The sequence below is a fragment of the Austrofundulus limnaeus genome, unplaced genomic scaffold, assembly GCF_001266775.1.
Source record: "Austrofundulus limnaeus strain Quisiro unplaced genomic scaffold, Austrofundulus_limnaeus-1.0 Scaffold42, whole genome shotgun sequence".
Taxonomy (NCBI): domain Eukaryota; kingdom Metazoa; phylum Chordata; class Actinopteri; order Cyprinodontiformes; family Rivulidae; genus Austrofundulus; species Austrofundulus limnaeus.
The window spans coordinates 2,331,594-2,345,992 of NW_013952444.1; the positions used below are offsets into that span (position 1 = coordinate 2,331,594).

A 14,399-nucleotide genomic window follows, 5' to 3' on the forward strand; every position below is an offset into this window, starting at 1 on the left:
CTTATAGGCTGTGTAGGTATCACACAAAAACACACCGTTTCATTGGCTTTATATTCCAGACTAGTGGTCCATTTTCATGTTTTATATCCAGGCTGCTGTCACGAAGCCTGCTCAGACTCTATAGGAGAAAAATCACAAACTAATTTCAATGAATGGTGACTTAACTTTCTGTAACAGAAAATTCAAACATTCCTGTATCTGATTCTAAATGCTAATAAACTCTGTGTTTCCTTTTGTTTTCTACAAACATCCACTATCTGTAAATGGATACTGTTTACAGGCTGCTACCAGAAGCGAGCTAAATAGCAGATGTTGCAATGAAAAGTCTAAGAAATGTCACTTAGTGAAGCAGATGGTACTGCTGAAAGCATCTGCAGATTCTTCAACTCACCTCCAGTTCCATGCAGCRCCTAAGGCTACAGGAGAGGCCTGAACTCCATCTGTCTGCAGACTTATCGACCCAATCTCTCYTTTCCATTAAAGCACTTGAATACTTCAGATGTGCTTTGTGCACTGTTCTTTTCTTCTTCCTTAGCCTGAGGCTGTGCAGGCCAACTTTACTCACACGCTGTACATTTTATAAATAATCCTTGTCAACATATTCATATCCTCTCAGTAAGCGTTCATAACATGAGGTGCACCACTAACCTTAGATATGAGTGAAGTGCACTGCAGTGTTCTGCTTTTAATGTAGCTTCTGTCATGCTCACCTATCAATGATTAAACAGGGAGAAATGGCAACCTGAGCGGATGACTCAGCTGACTCAGCAAAGCAAAAGTTTTACCATAGAAGACATGGTTTGTTTTTTACGGAGCCCATGAGGGGACATGGGAGATTTTTTTTCTTTTGCGTTCCCACGCAATAATATTGCGTTACCTCGCAATACCTTTTGCGTTCCCTTGCAAAAGTAGTTTATCACTGTTGTGCCTGCCGGTTTATTAACAAATTCACATGTTCACCATTAGCGAGTTWGCCTACTGCTTTAATTCAGCTTCRGGATGAATATATCACACAGCTACGCATGGAAGTATGTCAGCCACGCAACATCAATGTCAATTTCACTAACTTGTGGCGACCCATCCTGTTTTGGTAACCGGATATTTCAAAATAAAAGTCTCATTTAATTCATTTCATGTTAGTGCTGGGCGGTATAACGTTTTGTACCGAAAACCGGTTTTTATTTTTGTTATGATATGACTTTTCTGAATACCGGTATAGTCTGAACACGTGCGGAACTTTTCGTCGCAGCCGCCAGTGAGCTGTTTCTCTGGGGACACATTTCGTTGCAGCACCGCTAAGCGCATTAGCATGCTAACATTATTATTGGAACCACTGGCGGCGGGTGGTTTGTTTCAGCCACTTATATGGTCTAACGTTTAAAAAAAAATCCCGTTTTCACCATCGCTGAATAGTAAACCACTCTTTAGTGACGTGCACAGTTAGATTTAACGCGCTACGTTATAATGGAGATGTTATTGCATGGAGACTCTAGCGTGCTTCTATTGTGMAAAGCCCAGGGGAAAGTAGCTTTATAGTGTAGCGGAGTTGACTAGTGTGCAAGGTGAGTCATCCTTATTTTATTAACGTGTTTTATTAACACGTAACGATAGACCAGGTAATGATTTTTTTCTCAACCCTTGACTATCGGACCAAAATGCATGATTACTGTCTACAACCAGGCAAAGAAGAAAAGATGTACAAGAGGAGGGAAACGGTGATAAAAGAAAAAAGTTAATAAGCAAAGTTTGTACATTTTATTATCAACTGACCTGTRAGGGAAAAAAAATACCGTCAAATACCGTAAAACCGGTGTAATTGTTGAAAATACCGTGATATAAAATTTGGGTCATACCGCCCAGCTCTAGTTCATATACAAAACAATATTTTCCGTGGGAACGCAAAACAATTTTGCGAGGTAACGCAAAAGTATTGCAAGGTAACGCAATGCTATTGTGTGCAAACGCAAAATGAAAAAAAAGTCTCCCCATGTCCCCTCGCGGGCTCCGTAGTTTTTCTATAGATTATGGCAGATAAAAAAATACACAATTTGTAAACAATAGGTCACTTGTTCAAGGATTTCCCACAAAATCTCACTTCTAAAGTGCTAATTTAAGATTTTAAAGAGCTGGCCTTTAAAAAGTTGCAACACGAGATGATTGTTTTTAAAATATTTTCATTGATTTATGTACAGGCTGAAAAGGCACAAGCAGCTCAGGTCGAGCCAGTCAGAAAAAAGTCCAAATGAGAGGAGTCCTGCCATCATCTCCTGTGACCCCGACCCCAACAAGAAGACTGACCTTCAGAGAGCAAAGCCACCTGGAGGTTCAGGTAAACCACGAGAAAGATCTCTGATTCACGTTGCTCAGTGGTTCCTGTACCTTTCGGTCATTTGATATTTTTCATTTTAAAAACAAATTAAAAAACAGAGGATCATTCTGTTTTCATTTTATACTCTGAAAATGGAAAATCGGTCCGTCTTTTTATTTTTGTCAAAGCAAAACGTCAACGCTGATGACAAGGCAACTCGATGCTGCCCAKTGGAACCTGCTGCTTCAGGTTCCTCAACATGGACCAGTTGGAAAAAGATTTAATGTTCTGAAAGCAGCAGAAGCTTCAGGAAACTGAATCATCAGTGATATACAAACTATCATCTGATAACTGGTAAAGAAATGTAAAATAGTTTGCTAGCGTTTTTTATTGCGACTGCCTGGTTAGTTATTTATAAGGTAAAACATGTTTATTCATGCTATTATCAGACCATTTAAGTTGGAGCTAGATAGTTTTTTAAGCAATTGGCTATACTATCTGTATTGACTAAAAAAAAACCTCACAGTCTTCAGATAGTTAAAGAAATGCAAAAGTAGTTGGCTAGTGTTTATTTATTTATTTATTTACAGGCAGCCACCTTATTAAAAAGTTATTTAATTAGTTCCACCTTAAATAGTTTGATAATGACAGCGTTAAACTTCTGTTGGAAAAAAAACCTAACAAACAATGGACCATTTTCCTGTTTTTGGAGGATAAAATGAAAATAGATTAATAATTTGTTYTGTTTTGTTTTTCAATATGTGTTTTTAAAATGAAAATTAAATGACCAAAAAGTACACAGACCCTCAGTTGTACATATAGTAATTTGAGATTCCCAATTGGCTCTATTTACATATTTACATGCAGAACAGTTTTTTTTGATGCAGTCAACTCAGTTTAACTTGGTTTGATCTCAATCGTTTTTGTAACATTCTGACTGTTGCAGTCATTTCAGTTGAACTAGATCAGTGGTTCCCAAAGTGTGGGGCGCACCCCCTGGGGGGGGTGCAGTGCCATTGCAGGTGGGGCGCAGCTTGACTGAATTGAGGGGAGGTGGAGGGGGGAATGCTCAGACGCTGTTGGTCTGGACAGGTATTTGATGGAGATTTATTTTTAATCAACAAACTTTTATGTTTTTCCTCTCAGGGTGTTGTTCATGTTTAAAAACCCACTTTGCACAGAAATACTTTTTAAAGTTTCATTGAAGCAATGTTGAATATTTTCACCAAGTAAAAAAAAAACCGTTACACTTAAATAATTACTGTTAAGATGTTTTTAAGAGGTTGTAATTTATTGCAATCAATTTTTTTTCAGTTGTCTTTCATTAGTTCAAATGTTAAAGAACATTTTATGGTGAGAAATAAACTGAAATGAGTTTAAAAACAAAATATCTGTGTATGTGGTTGGAAAGTGTATGTGTGTGAGTGTGTGCGCGTGTGTGTGTGGTTGTGGTGGTGGGGCATGAAATTATTTTTATAAACCAAAGGGGGGCCATCAGAAAAGGTTTGGGAACCACTGAACTAGATACTGTAAATAAAATTACATATAGATTTTAGTCCGAGTGTGGATTTTTATTGTAAGGGAAAAAAAACTTTGGAATTCAGTAACAGTAATGCTTAATGGAAATATTCATTTATTGTTTTAAAAACTTTTCTGTGATTGACTTCATGGCCCTCTGAGCAGGAGGACGGACGTTTGTGGTGAAACAACTTCAGCAGTTTTTGTCAGGAAGTTGCACAATCCTTATCCTGCTCTGTTTTAGAGTTAACAGTGACATAAAAGGGACTTTTATTTCTAAAGCTTGTGAGCACCTAGATTTGCAACCAGAAAAATATAAAACTCCGACCAGTTCTGCAATTCAAGCCTTTTTGCCTTTTAATATTAGCCATAAAAATGGGGGAAATTATAAATCACTCTTTATAAAATAAATTATTTTGAACCCAAGCAGTTATTTACTGTCTTGGATTGCATAATTATATTTTTGTTTTATTGTGTACATTTAGAATATATACAATTTGTTGCAACAGACTGGTATAAATCATTTTGCATATGTGTACAAATGCTCTGTATTTACTTAATAAATTGATTTTTAGAAAAAAAACATGCGAGGTTTATTAAAGTACAGTCTAGTCTTTATGAGCTCAACTGAATCGTGGAGATTATTTTCAACAAATAACCTCTTCAATCGTAGCATATCCTCAGTAATAATAGACCCTCTATGGCTCAGCCAGCTGTGTAAACTCTGAAATAATGAGCTTCAGGCTGCAATAATGTGATCAGCTGTGGTATACACAGCATGGTATCAGCCACAGCTCAGTACTCAGTAAATGTAGTACAGTGTTYAGAGCAGGGCCAGCGTCCCGGTCTTCGATGCTGAAGACATTAACGGGCAGATGGAGCTGGAGTGTGAGAGTATAATGCTTAGTCATCATCTGAGCGTGAGGGAGAGAGGTGCTAATGGCTTTTCTGTCCGGCAAAACGGAATTGCTGACTGTGCAACTCTTGTACAAGAAGTTGTCTTTGTTTACGTACAACAACTGCTTCAGGATATCAGCATTTTAAAGCTGGATAATGATGAGGGGTAAATAACTGGTACTGAAAAAGTAACTCAGGTGAGATCAAGAGATGTTTCTGTTCAGGTCAAACACCCCCCCGATGAAAGGTTTTGTTTGTCATGTTGGTAAAACAACTCGTGAACTACTCTGTGGATTTTTAGGAAACTCTCTTAACTGAGCTATAAAATAAGTGTTCAGAAATGTTTTTAGTTGTCTTTTTTCCTCTCTTGCACCTTCAGGTGATGGCTGTAAAAGAAACAAGATGGAGAAGAAGAAGCCACCAGGCACAGTGGAGTTCATTGTGAGCAGCACTACACTTGCACCTTTTAAATAATGCACTGCTGTGGGAATGGCTTCAAGCTGCGAGAATGTGTAATGACCCTAAACGCCCTTATGAAGAGGTTATATTTATTATATGCAGTAAAATGAACACTAGCATCTTATGGACTTCCATCAAGGTGCGCTGCAGCACCCTCCCCACCCCTACTTCCCAAGGTCTTGCATGCTTCTGTCGTTCTTTTTTTAGAAGGCTGTGTTTATTATGTGTTTAACACGCTGCTAGCTACAGTTTTCACAGAGAAGCTGATCTCTTGTTGCAGGTGGGACCAGATGATTCCCTTAACAGCATTGCACTTAAATTCAACATCACCCCAAACAAGCTGGTCCAGCTGAACAAGCTCTTCTCTCGCAGCGTCTACCCTGGTCAGGTGAGGGCACTGAATCGATCCCATTATGCTGCTCTGCTCTCCACGGTATAGATTCACTGATTGTTTGCCGTCCATCGTTATTACAGAAGCTGTTTGTCCCTGATGTGAGCCAATCAGAAACTGACCTCAAGTCTCCTACTTCCTCTGAACCCTCGTTCACTAATGGCATTTCTGAGAAAAATGTAAGTTTATCCAAAAAGGATGTGAAATATAAACAAATGAAGTGTTATTATTGTGACATTCTTAACATACACCCTGTGTTTTTGTTCTTTTTCTTCCTATTATTAACAAATCAGTCTGGGCACTGAAACTCTCAGTACAAATTAAGCTAAAAAAGCCATAATGTGAATATTTCTAATTGGTTTGTTGTGTTTCAGGATTGCACACAAAGCTGCCGGTCAGCAAAGTCCATCCGCCGGGTGCTCTCCCCAAACTCGGAGGACGAGAGCCCAGCTACGGTTAAATTCATTAAGATGAGCTGCAAATACTTCACTGATGGCATGGTAAGAATAACTGATGAAACTGACTGATAACATAGATGAACATGGAATGTCTTGTTCTTGGATTATCAGTTTATTCAGTGTCCTGCATCTGGATTTTATCTTTAAACTGGTATCAACTTGACTTTGTCCCAATGATTTTTTTAAGAATATTTGTGACTAATGCTGCAAGTTTTTTCTTCTTTTCATCATTTAATGTGCTATAGAAGAAACTGAGGCAGATGTAGTAAGTTGGGCAAAATAAGAAAAGAAAGAAGATGGTTTCCAATCATTAATTTAAGTCTCCTCAGCGTTCTGTAAATGAGGATGTAAACTAATCCACAGATTTGGAGCAGCAGCTGCGTAAGTTTGGGGTTACATTGGGGCCATAATGTTTGTTAAAAATGTATTTTTTTAAACTGAAAGACAAAAACTGAAACTGGAAACAAATAATTTGAAACTGACAAAACATTTGAAACTGAAGAAAATATATAGGATATTATTTTTATTATATGATGCAATGGCCTACCACAGTTTAGTTATATAACTGCTTTCATATGTTTTATTATTTGATACAATGGCATGTAGTACTTGGTTAATTATATGATACAACAACCCATCATATTTTTTAAATTTTATGACACAACAGCCTGCCATACATGGTTAGTTTAATGATACAACCTGCCATATTTTTAAGTTATATGACAATACGGGCTGCCATACATAGTTATAATTATGACACAACAGCATGTCATATTTTCATAGTCATTTTGAACATTTTTCATCAGTTTAGTTTTTTCATTTTCAATTTTTTGTTTTCAGTTTTGTTTTTTGTCAGTTCCAAAATTTGTCTTTTAGTTTCAATTTTTAATTTTTTTTAGCTCCATAAAAAAGCGTGACCGTCTCTTTGTTTTAGTTTGGATCTTGGAACATTCAGTGTACGGGTACTCTTTATAAAGACCACATAAGTATGATGGTGTCAGACCTCGAAAAACTTTAAAAGCGAACAGTAAAATTTTTAAATGAATCCGTAAATGGACAGAAAGCCTCTGGAGAGAAGCCAGGACCAGAGCTGTGTTGCTGTTTTTAGTAGTTATTWCAGCAGTTATTACACCACTTTTTTATTTTCCTGCAGTGGGGTAAGACTAACTTGAATTGACAGTTATGTCAGTTTTTGGTGTTTCAAACACATTTCCACATTCAGAGACTCCTTTTTTTGCTCTCCTGTTGGTGAAAGTCTTGAAACACTGTCTCATGCTAAACTTTGGTTTCAGGGAGTGGTTGGAGGCGTGTTAATCGTGACGCCCAACAACATCATGTTCGACCCCCACAAGTCGGACCCCCTGGTCATTGAGAACGGTTGTGAAGAGTACGGTCTCATCTGCCCCATGGAGGAGCTGGTCTCCGTGGCGCTGTACGACGACGTGTCGCGTATGAAACTCAAAGACGCTCTGCCATCGTAAGATCTCGCCATCTGTCTCCTCCTAACCCTTCTTCCAGGCTCCCACCCTTACTTCTCCTTCCTTCTTCCTCATTTAAGATTAGACTTTGCTTTTCCTGAAGCGTTTGGAGTTCCGTTTCACTTGAGCATCTCACACTTCAAAGCATTTCCTTWCGTTCATCTGTGCTCACTGAATCTCACCTACACTGTGTTCATCTGGAGCTTTTTCATTATAGTCTGAATAGTTTGTTTGATTTGACATTTTGGTTGTTTTACATCACATTTATTCATTTGGGTGTCATGTTAAATTCTGTTGCACATGTTCTGTTTTTCTGTTTGTTTTTTGTTTCTTTCTTTGTTTGTTTTGTTTGTTTGTTTTTCTGTGTTTTTGCCCCTCCCTGCCCATCCTGTTTCCGGTGTATGTGATTCCCGATGACCTCACAGAGACCTACCCCAGGATCTGTGTCCTGTCTACAGGCCTGGAGACTGGGAGCAGCTGCCTTCAGAGCGAGAACTGAACCCCTTCAGTCGGTATGAAGCACTAGTACCAAAACGACCRATAGTTTTGGACGACATTGAATCAACCCTCTCTGAAACACGTAAGACGTCTTCAAATAAGGATGTTTGTCATGTATTTAAACAGAACAGGTACCTTATTGTTCTTCTAGTTCTCAATGAGAAACTGTAAAAAAAWTTTTTTACGCTGGTGTAACTATTTATTAAGGGATCAAACATTTGCATCAGGGTTCAACAATTACCACTGCATATTTGGGCATTTAAATAGTTGTTTCAATATTTTCTCATTTATAACTTAAATATTGTGTCRCAGGAGATAAATCCTCATAATTTCTCCCTCCCTYCTGCTGTACGTCGAGCATAGCGAAGCATTAACCACTGTAGTTTTTTTTCACCACCGAGTCGGGGGAGAAATAAAACATAAAAAAAGATAAATTCTTGTTAACTGCAGATATGAGAAGAAGATTTGGAGGTTCACTTGTTCTTAAGTCCATTTTGCTGATTTAACAATCAGGTTCTGCTCATTTTCAGCAACATGCAGAAGCTCACCGCTGTGGCAGGCCATTTTAACATAAAATCATAAAAGTTGCACCACACTTACGTTCCAGATATCAGAAACTGTGTTATGATTAGACATATTAGTTATTTAAGATATCTTTAATTATATTTTGACTAGGCAAAATACCCATTTGAGATATCTGTAATGACGTTCCGAGTAGTATAAATGATGTCAGATTTACCATTAAGTTGTATGGAGACTCCAGTTCATGATATCTTAAATGACATCATTAATAAAGATTTGTTTTAGATATAAGATAGGCTATATCAGATTCACCTAACGCAAATTAAATTACAGAATTTTTCATGTTCTGTAATTTTTATTTTTTTTAAAAAAGCTGCATTGTGTTTTAATAAATTCTAGTAATGTTTCTGTGTCCGTCATTGTTCTGTGTTTAAAAGCCCACCCTCCCAAGGCCAATACTCTAGGGGAAACACTGGAGATGTCTAAAAAAGTTATCTGAAGATATTTATCGTGTTATTGATGATACAATGCATGTCCTAACTTAGTGACTMAGTCTGCAATGTTTGCATCTGCTGAATCAGATGACTCATATGTTATGTACCTCTGTGTGTAACCATGTTGATATTTCTGTAGGACACATTTTAGTACTGTACATGCTTTTGTAGTTTATCAAATTTCAAACATTTTGTTTCGGGTAGGTAACATTTGGTATAAATTGTTGAACTCTGCTTTGCATGTCCTTTTCATTATCTACACAAATGTTGACCTTATCATAAAATGTGTCATCCTTAAACAAAATATTCATGTTGGCAGTGAGTACAGAGGGTGAGCAGACCGAGAAGTCTCCTTCAGATGAAGGATTTACCGAACTGGAGCCTACCGTCAACGAGAGCACCGAGGAGGCAGAGATGTCCTCCACATCACTCAGCACTATCAGCAGGGACCAAAATGACCTTGTAGCTGCGAGCTGCCCAAGCCAGGAAAAAGACAATTCAGTGCTCAGTCTGCTTAAAAGGAGGCTGGATGACGAAGAGGATGAAGGTGTTGCTCGGAACAGCTCTATCGAGGATGGAGACTTGACACAATCCTCCGTAGAGACTGAAATACAGGCTGACGTGCACGTTAAACCTGCAAGCCAGCAAACATGTGAAACCAAAGATGAAAGAGCAGAGGAGCTGCTAAACGCTGCAGATGATAAAATAATCAGGAAGCTGAGTCTTCAGGAGAAGTCTGACATCTGTGGGATACCTGTTCTGGAGAGGCAAAGTCCAGACAGATCAGCAGAGGGGGACGAGGAGAGACTGAGGAAAAACTACGAGTCAGAGATGAAGTCTTGGCTGCTGAAGAGGATGCAGATCCCAATAGAAGGTCTTAATTCTACACATTTAAAATACAAAAGAATGGATTGCTATTAGGGCTGCCACAAACGATTATTTTTATAATTGATTAATCACCGATTATTTTTTCGATTAGTCGACTAATCGGATCATACGTTAATTGAATATAAAACATAGAGCTTATTGCGCCAGAATGCAGCTGCTATTATATAACCATTGTTAGATTTTAGCTATATGCTAACTAAAAATAATTGCTGTGGAAGGCAKGTTCTGCCTTGCAGATATTACACAGGTTTCTCTTTCATTTTCTTAAAATGATCCCACACTTTGAGCTCCGTTGTCAGGTAGCCATGATACCAGAGCCTGTCTGTATAATGTSTTGTGACGTCCACGGCCTACCCCAGTTACCACTACTGTGCATGTGTGTCAAGGACAGAAAGGCAGATGTGGCAGTGGAAGGTGTCAAAGCAGTTTAGAGAGAAAAACAAAGTAAAAAAAAAAGAGAAAACGATTAATCGATTATTAAATTAGTCATCGATTATTTTAATAATCGATTAGTCGTCGATTAATCGTTGCAGTCCTAATTGCTATGTACATGTAATGCTGAGAGAGAGGTTTTTGAATGAACTGAAATCTATTTCAGTAGAAAAGTACTGTATTTATTCATGTATATTGCACTTCGAATTTAATGAGACCCCCGTGTTTTAGCTTAAACCAAATGTTATAGCTGTCTTAGCATCCACATCTTAAATAAGCTGAATGTTTTAAAATCTTAATGCTAAAATGGCACAAATTATGCTGAAGTAAAACAAAAGGACAACAGTCACTGAATCACCTTTGAAACAAAGTGTAAMTTTGAAACTTTTGAAATGTTTATAAAAGTACTGAAGTAGCTAGATTAAAAATGTGATTTAATAAAGTTTATTTTTATTATTTGGCAGACATGCTTTTGTCGTCAGAGGAGAAGAGTAAAAACCCTCCCATGTTCCTCTGCTTCAAAGTCGGAAAGCCGATGAGGAAGTCGTTTGCCGTTGGCATGACATCCAGTCCCGCACGCTCCTTCGGGAGTCCAGAAACCCAGTCGGAGTATTGGTTTGCTGTGCCACTAGAAAGGTATGGGATAATGACACAGCCCTCAGAGGAAAAAACACACATTGTGATAGAAGTGACCAAGCTTTCATCTTAATATTGCAAATAAAAAGCAATATAAAAGTTGAAATGACATAATTTAGTTATTTTGATTTTAAAGTGAAACGTCTTTTCCAGGGTGCACGATCTGTATTCCTTTTTCGTTCAGTGGTCTCCGGATGTTTACGGGAAGGAAGCTTGTGAGCAGGGTTTCGTCGTGGTGGAGAAAGATGACCTGGACATGATCGATAATTTCTTCGCCGACCCCACCTCGTGCAGCTGGGAGGTGAGGAAATCCTTACACTACCGCTTGGGTAGGGATGGGTACCTTTTGACGTTTGAATCAATTTGGTCCCAATATCCAATACCTGGGAATCKGTACCGGTACTTAACGGACTTTGTATGTGTTGTGAAAACCATTGAAAACAACAAGACTGTTTTGTCTTATTGCACAAATAAAAATCCAGCTCCATGTATTTCTATTGATGTCATTTATCCGCTATAAAAACTGTGTGATGGACGTTCATGGAAGGCAAATAAGTTTAATATAAATCAAATAAACAAAAGAGGATGGAGTTAAAATAAATAAAAGGTATTCAAGCTACGTTTTGAGCATCCAAAACGTGCCCAACGCTTGAAGCTGGCTGCTTGTGCTCTTTCAGGTCAGACGCGTTCGGACTGTCGGGAAACGCCTCTGTTGTTTTCCTCTGCTGGTCTCTGTTTAATGGCGGATGAAATAAAGAAAGTGGTGGTACTTTATTTACTTTGAGCAAGCGAACGTCGTGCTTACTCCAGGAGCTGCGAGGCTCTCAAGCTACGTTCAGACCGAGCTCTGCCTCTGTTTACCAGCGGCTGCTGCTGCTGACGTCATCACGCTCTTGCGTGATGCTGCATTCAGGACAAGCATGGAAAACTCAACACTCTTACGCCAAACTGGTCACAATGATGCGTTTAGGTACCGAAACATGGTACCATTTGATGTTACGTGAATAGATACTTGGTAGTACCGACAGAATTCGGTCTTTACATCAAAAAGTATCGAATTCGGTACCCATCCCTACGCTTGGGTTTTTGCGCCCTTCTCATTAACGCCCAGCCTCCTGTTTCAGATCATCACCATTGACGAGGCTAAACGCCGGCAGAGTTTTGGCAGCTGTGACAGAGACCCAGCTGTGGATGCGCTGCCTTTGCTCGTTGATAGCAGTGATCTCCTACAAGACACGCACATCGAGAAGGTAAACTCAGTCCACTTTCGTCGCCTTGACGGATATTTTGTGACCGATTGAATTTTAGATACAGCTTTATATCTTTAACATTTAATTGAGAACTGAGAAAGGTTTTCTGCATATTATTCTGGCTACCTATTTTGATCCTTTTCTTGGTCTGTTCCATTTTTTATTTTTTTAGCTTGTCTGTCGCCTTCCAGCCCGTGTGCAGGGATATCCATGGAGACTGGCCTACAGCACTGAGAAACACGGTACCAGTCTGAAGACTTTGTACAGGAACCTAGCAGACGTKGACAGTCCTGTGCTGCTCATCATCAAAGACATGGATGACCAGGTAGATAACAGTGTGACTTCGGCTCCCTCTTGTGGTGGCAAGTGTAAAAAATGGTTCCTATCAGGCTAAAGTCTGGTTTATACTTCCACAAGACATGAGACAGCGGATCAGTGATTACGTCATTTTGGACGGCCAGAAACACTTGTCGTGTGAAGCGCCTCGTTTGGATCTAAAGAGACAGCCTCAAAATGAGTTGACGTGAGAAACACCTCAGAAAAGTGGTGAAAGATGGGGCTTGTGGAGTTACAATAAGGAGGAATTTAGACCAAATTATTGCAGTTTATATAGACCCCAACTGAATGATTTAAATGTGGAAAAAGAACGATTTAAAAGCATGTGTCTCCCTAAATCAGGGGTGTCCAAACATTTTGTCACATGGGCCAAAATCATAAAGTCAGAAGGACTTGAGGGCCAAATATATTTTTCCTTTACCTGCTCAACAATAAACCAAGCATTGAATACTTTTATTAAACAAATAAAGTAGTCAGATTTATTGCTGGAAATGGATGCAATGGATGCATAAATTGTTTTCCAGGTTTCCCTTATTTAAAGAAATTTTGCAATTTTCTAGGTTTCAGTTGGGGAAAAAATAACCCAATTTAGTCATTTCTAATCAATAAAATCAGGATTTAGGTCACYCTTGTTGAAAATGCTTGCTGTATTCAGACGAATTTAATAATTTAATGAAAAGCAGATTGGAGTGCAGCAAAATCAGCTTTTGAGTAGAAGTCACTGGATAGATGTGGAAAAGCTATGAGTCTAGTTATTTAAAGACAAATAATTGGTTTTGTTGCCAATATTTTTTATTATAAGATTTTTCTTTGTGATAAATTTGCCCTAATAATAAATAGAAAGTCTCCATCTACATCAAACACCTGTGCCGGGGGGACAAATTTGTAATCAGATTAGTATAATTCTTGAACTGAAGTCAGGGGCCACACAAAATCAGTTAAGGGGCCACACTTTGCCCCCGGGCCACACTTTGGACATCCCTGCTCTAAATGTTACAAGTACAGGTTTCTGCGCTAAATTTCTAACTGGGTAATCTGTATTTATATCGTATACTTGTAAATGAATAGGGGTAAAGAATGGTCCCAGAAAATTACCCTTGTTTCTGACGTGGAGACATGCCCTAATGTGAAAACTTCATTAATAGTTTCAATATTAGAAGCTGTTTTATCAGCTGGATTAAAAGGATCAATTTCTTTTTGTTACAGATATTTGGAGCATTTTCAACGCATCCCTTCAGAGTCAGCGAACACTTCTATGGCACTGGAGAGAGTTTCCTCTACAGCTTCTGCCCTGAAATAAAGGTTTCTGATCAGTTATTTTTTAGTATCAGTATAGTTTTTATTCAGCTTGAAATGTTTTTAAAAGACTATAATATAACTGAGAAGTTCCAGTCTGGGTTTAAAGTTGCTCATAGCACTGAATCTGCCTTGCTCCGAGTGTATAATGATCTCCTCTTAACAGTTGATTCAGGCAACATTGCAGTTTTATTAATTCTAGATTTGAGCTCTGCATTTCACACTGTAGATCATCAGATTCTCTTACATAGATTAAAACATTGTGTTGGCCTGCGAGGCTCAGTATTCGAGTGGTTCAAATCTTACTAAGACAACAGAACCTTTTCTGTTCATCTGGACCAATCATGTTCTGGGGCTAAACCTTTAAAGTATGGTGTCCCCCAAGGGTCAATTTTAGGGCCCATTTTGTTTATCTTGTATTTACTGCCTCTTGGTCAGATTTTCCAAAAATTTAATATTTCCTTTCATTGCTTTGCAGATGATATCCAGATTTATTTGCCCCTTAAATTACAAAGTGGTACAAACGATTGTCTTCAGC

At 38.5% G+C, this 14,399-nt stretch overlaps 1 protein-coding gene across 2 annotated transcripts in view; it reads left to right on the plus strand.

Annotated features, from left to right (window-relative positions):
• The window catches only part of ncoa7b (nuclear receptor coactivator 7b), a 21,452-nt gene that overhangs the window by 4,149 nt on the left and 2,904 nt on the right, over nucleotides 1-14,399 (plus strand). The window contains exons 3-15 of one of the 2 annotated variants that reach the window (XM_014007551.1): nucleotides 2,193-2,329; nucleotides 5,103-5,164; nucleotides 5,463-5,570; nucleotides 5,657-5,752; nucleotides 5,948-6,073; nucleotides 7,324-7,508; nucleotides 7,935-8,089; nucleotides 9,343-9,897; nucleotides 10,808-10,979; nucleotides 11,133-11,280; nucleotides 12,104-12,229; nucleotides 12,402-12,554; nucleotides 13,772-13,867. In XM_014007551.1, the coding sequence (XP_013863005.1) occupies nucleotides 2,193-2,329; nucleotides 5,103-5,164; nucleotides 5,463-5,570; nucleotides 5,657-5,752; nucleotides 5,948-6,073; nucleotides 7,324-7,508; nucleotides 7,935-8,089; nucleotides 9,343-9,897; nucleotides 10,808-10,979; nucleotides 11,133-11,280; nucleotides 12,104-12,229; nucleotides 12,402-12,554; nucleotides 13,772-13,867 (2,119 nt within the window). The remainder of the gene's footprint in view (nucleotides 1-2,192; nucleotides 2,330-5,102; nucleotides 5,165-5,462; nucleotides 5,571-5,656; nucleotides 5,753-5,947; nucleotides 6,074-7,323; nucleotides 7,509-7,934; nucleotides 8,090-9,342; nucleotides 9,898-10,807; nucleotides 10,980-11,132; nucleotides 11,281-12,103; nucleotides 12,230-12,401; nucleotides 12,555-13,771; nucleotides 13,868-14,399) is intronic. The other variant, XM_014007552.1, reaches the window with a different exon arrangement.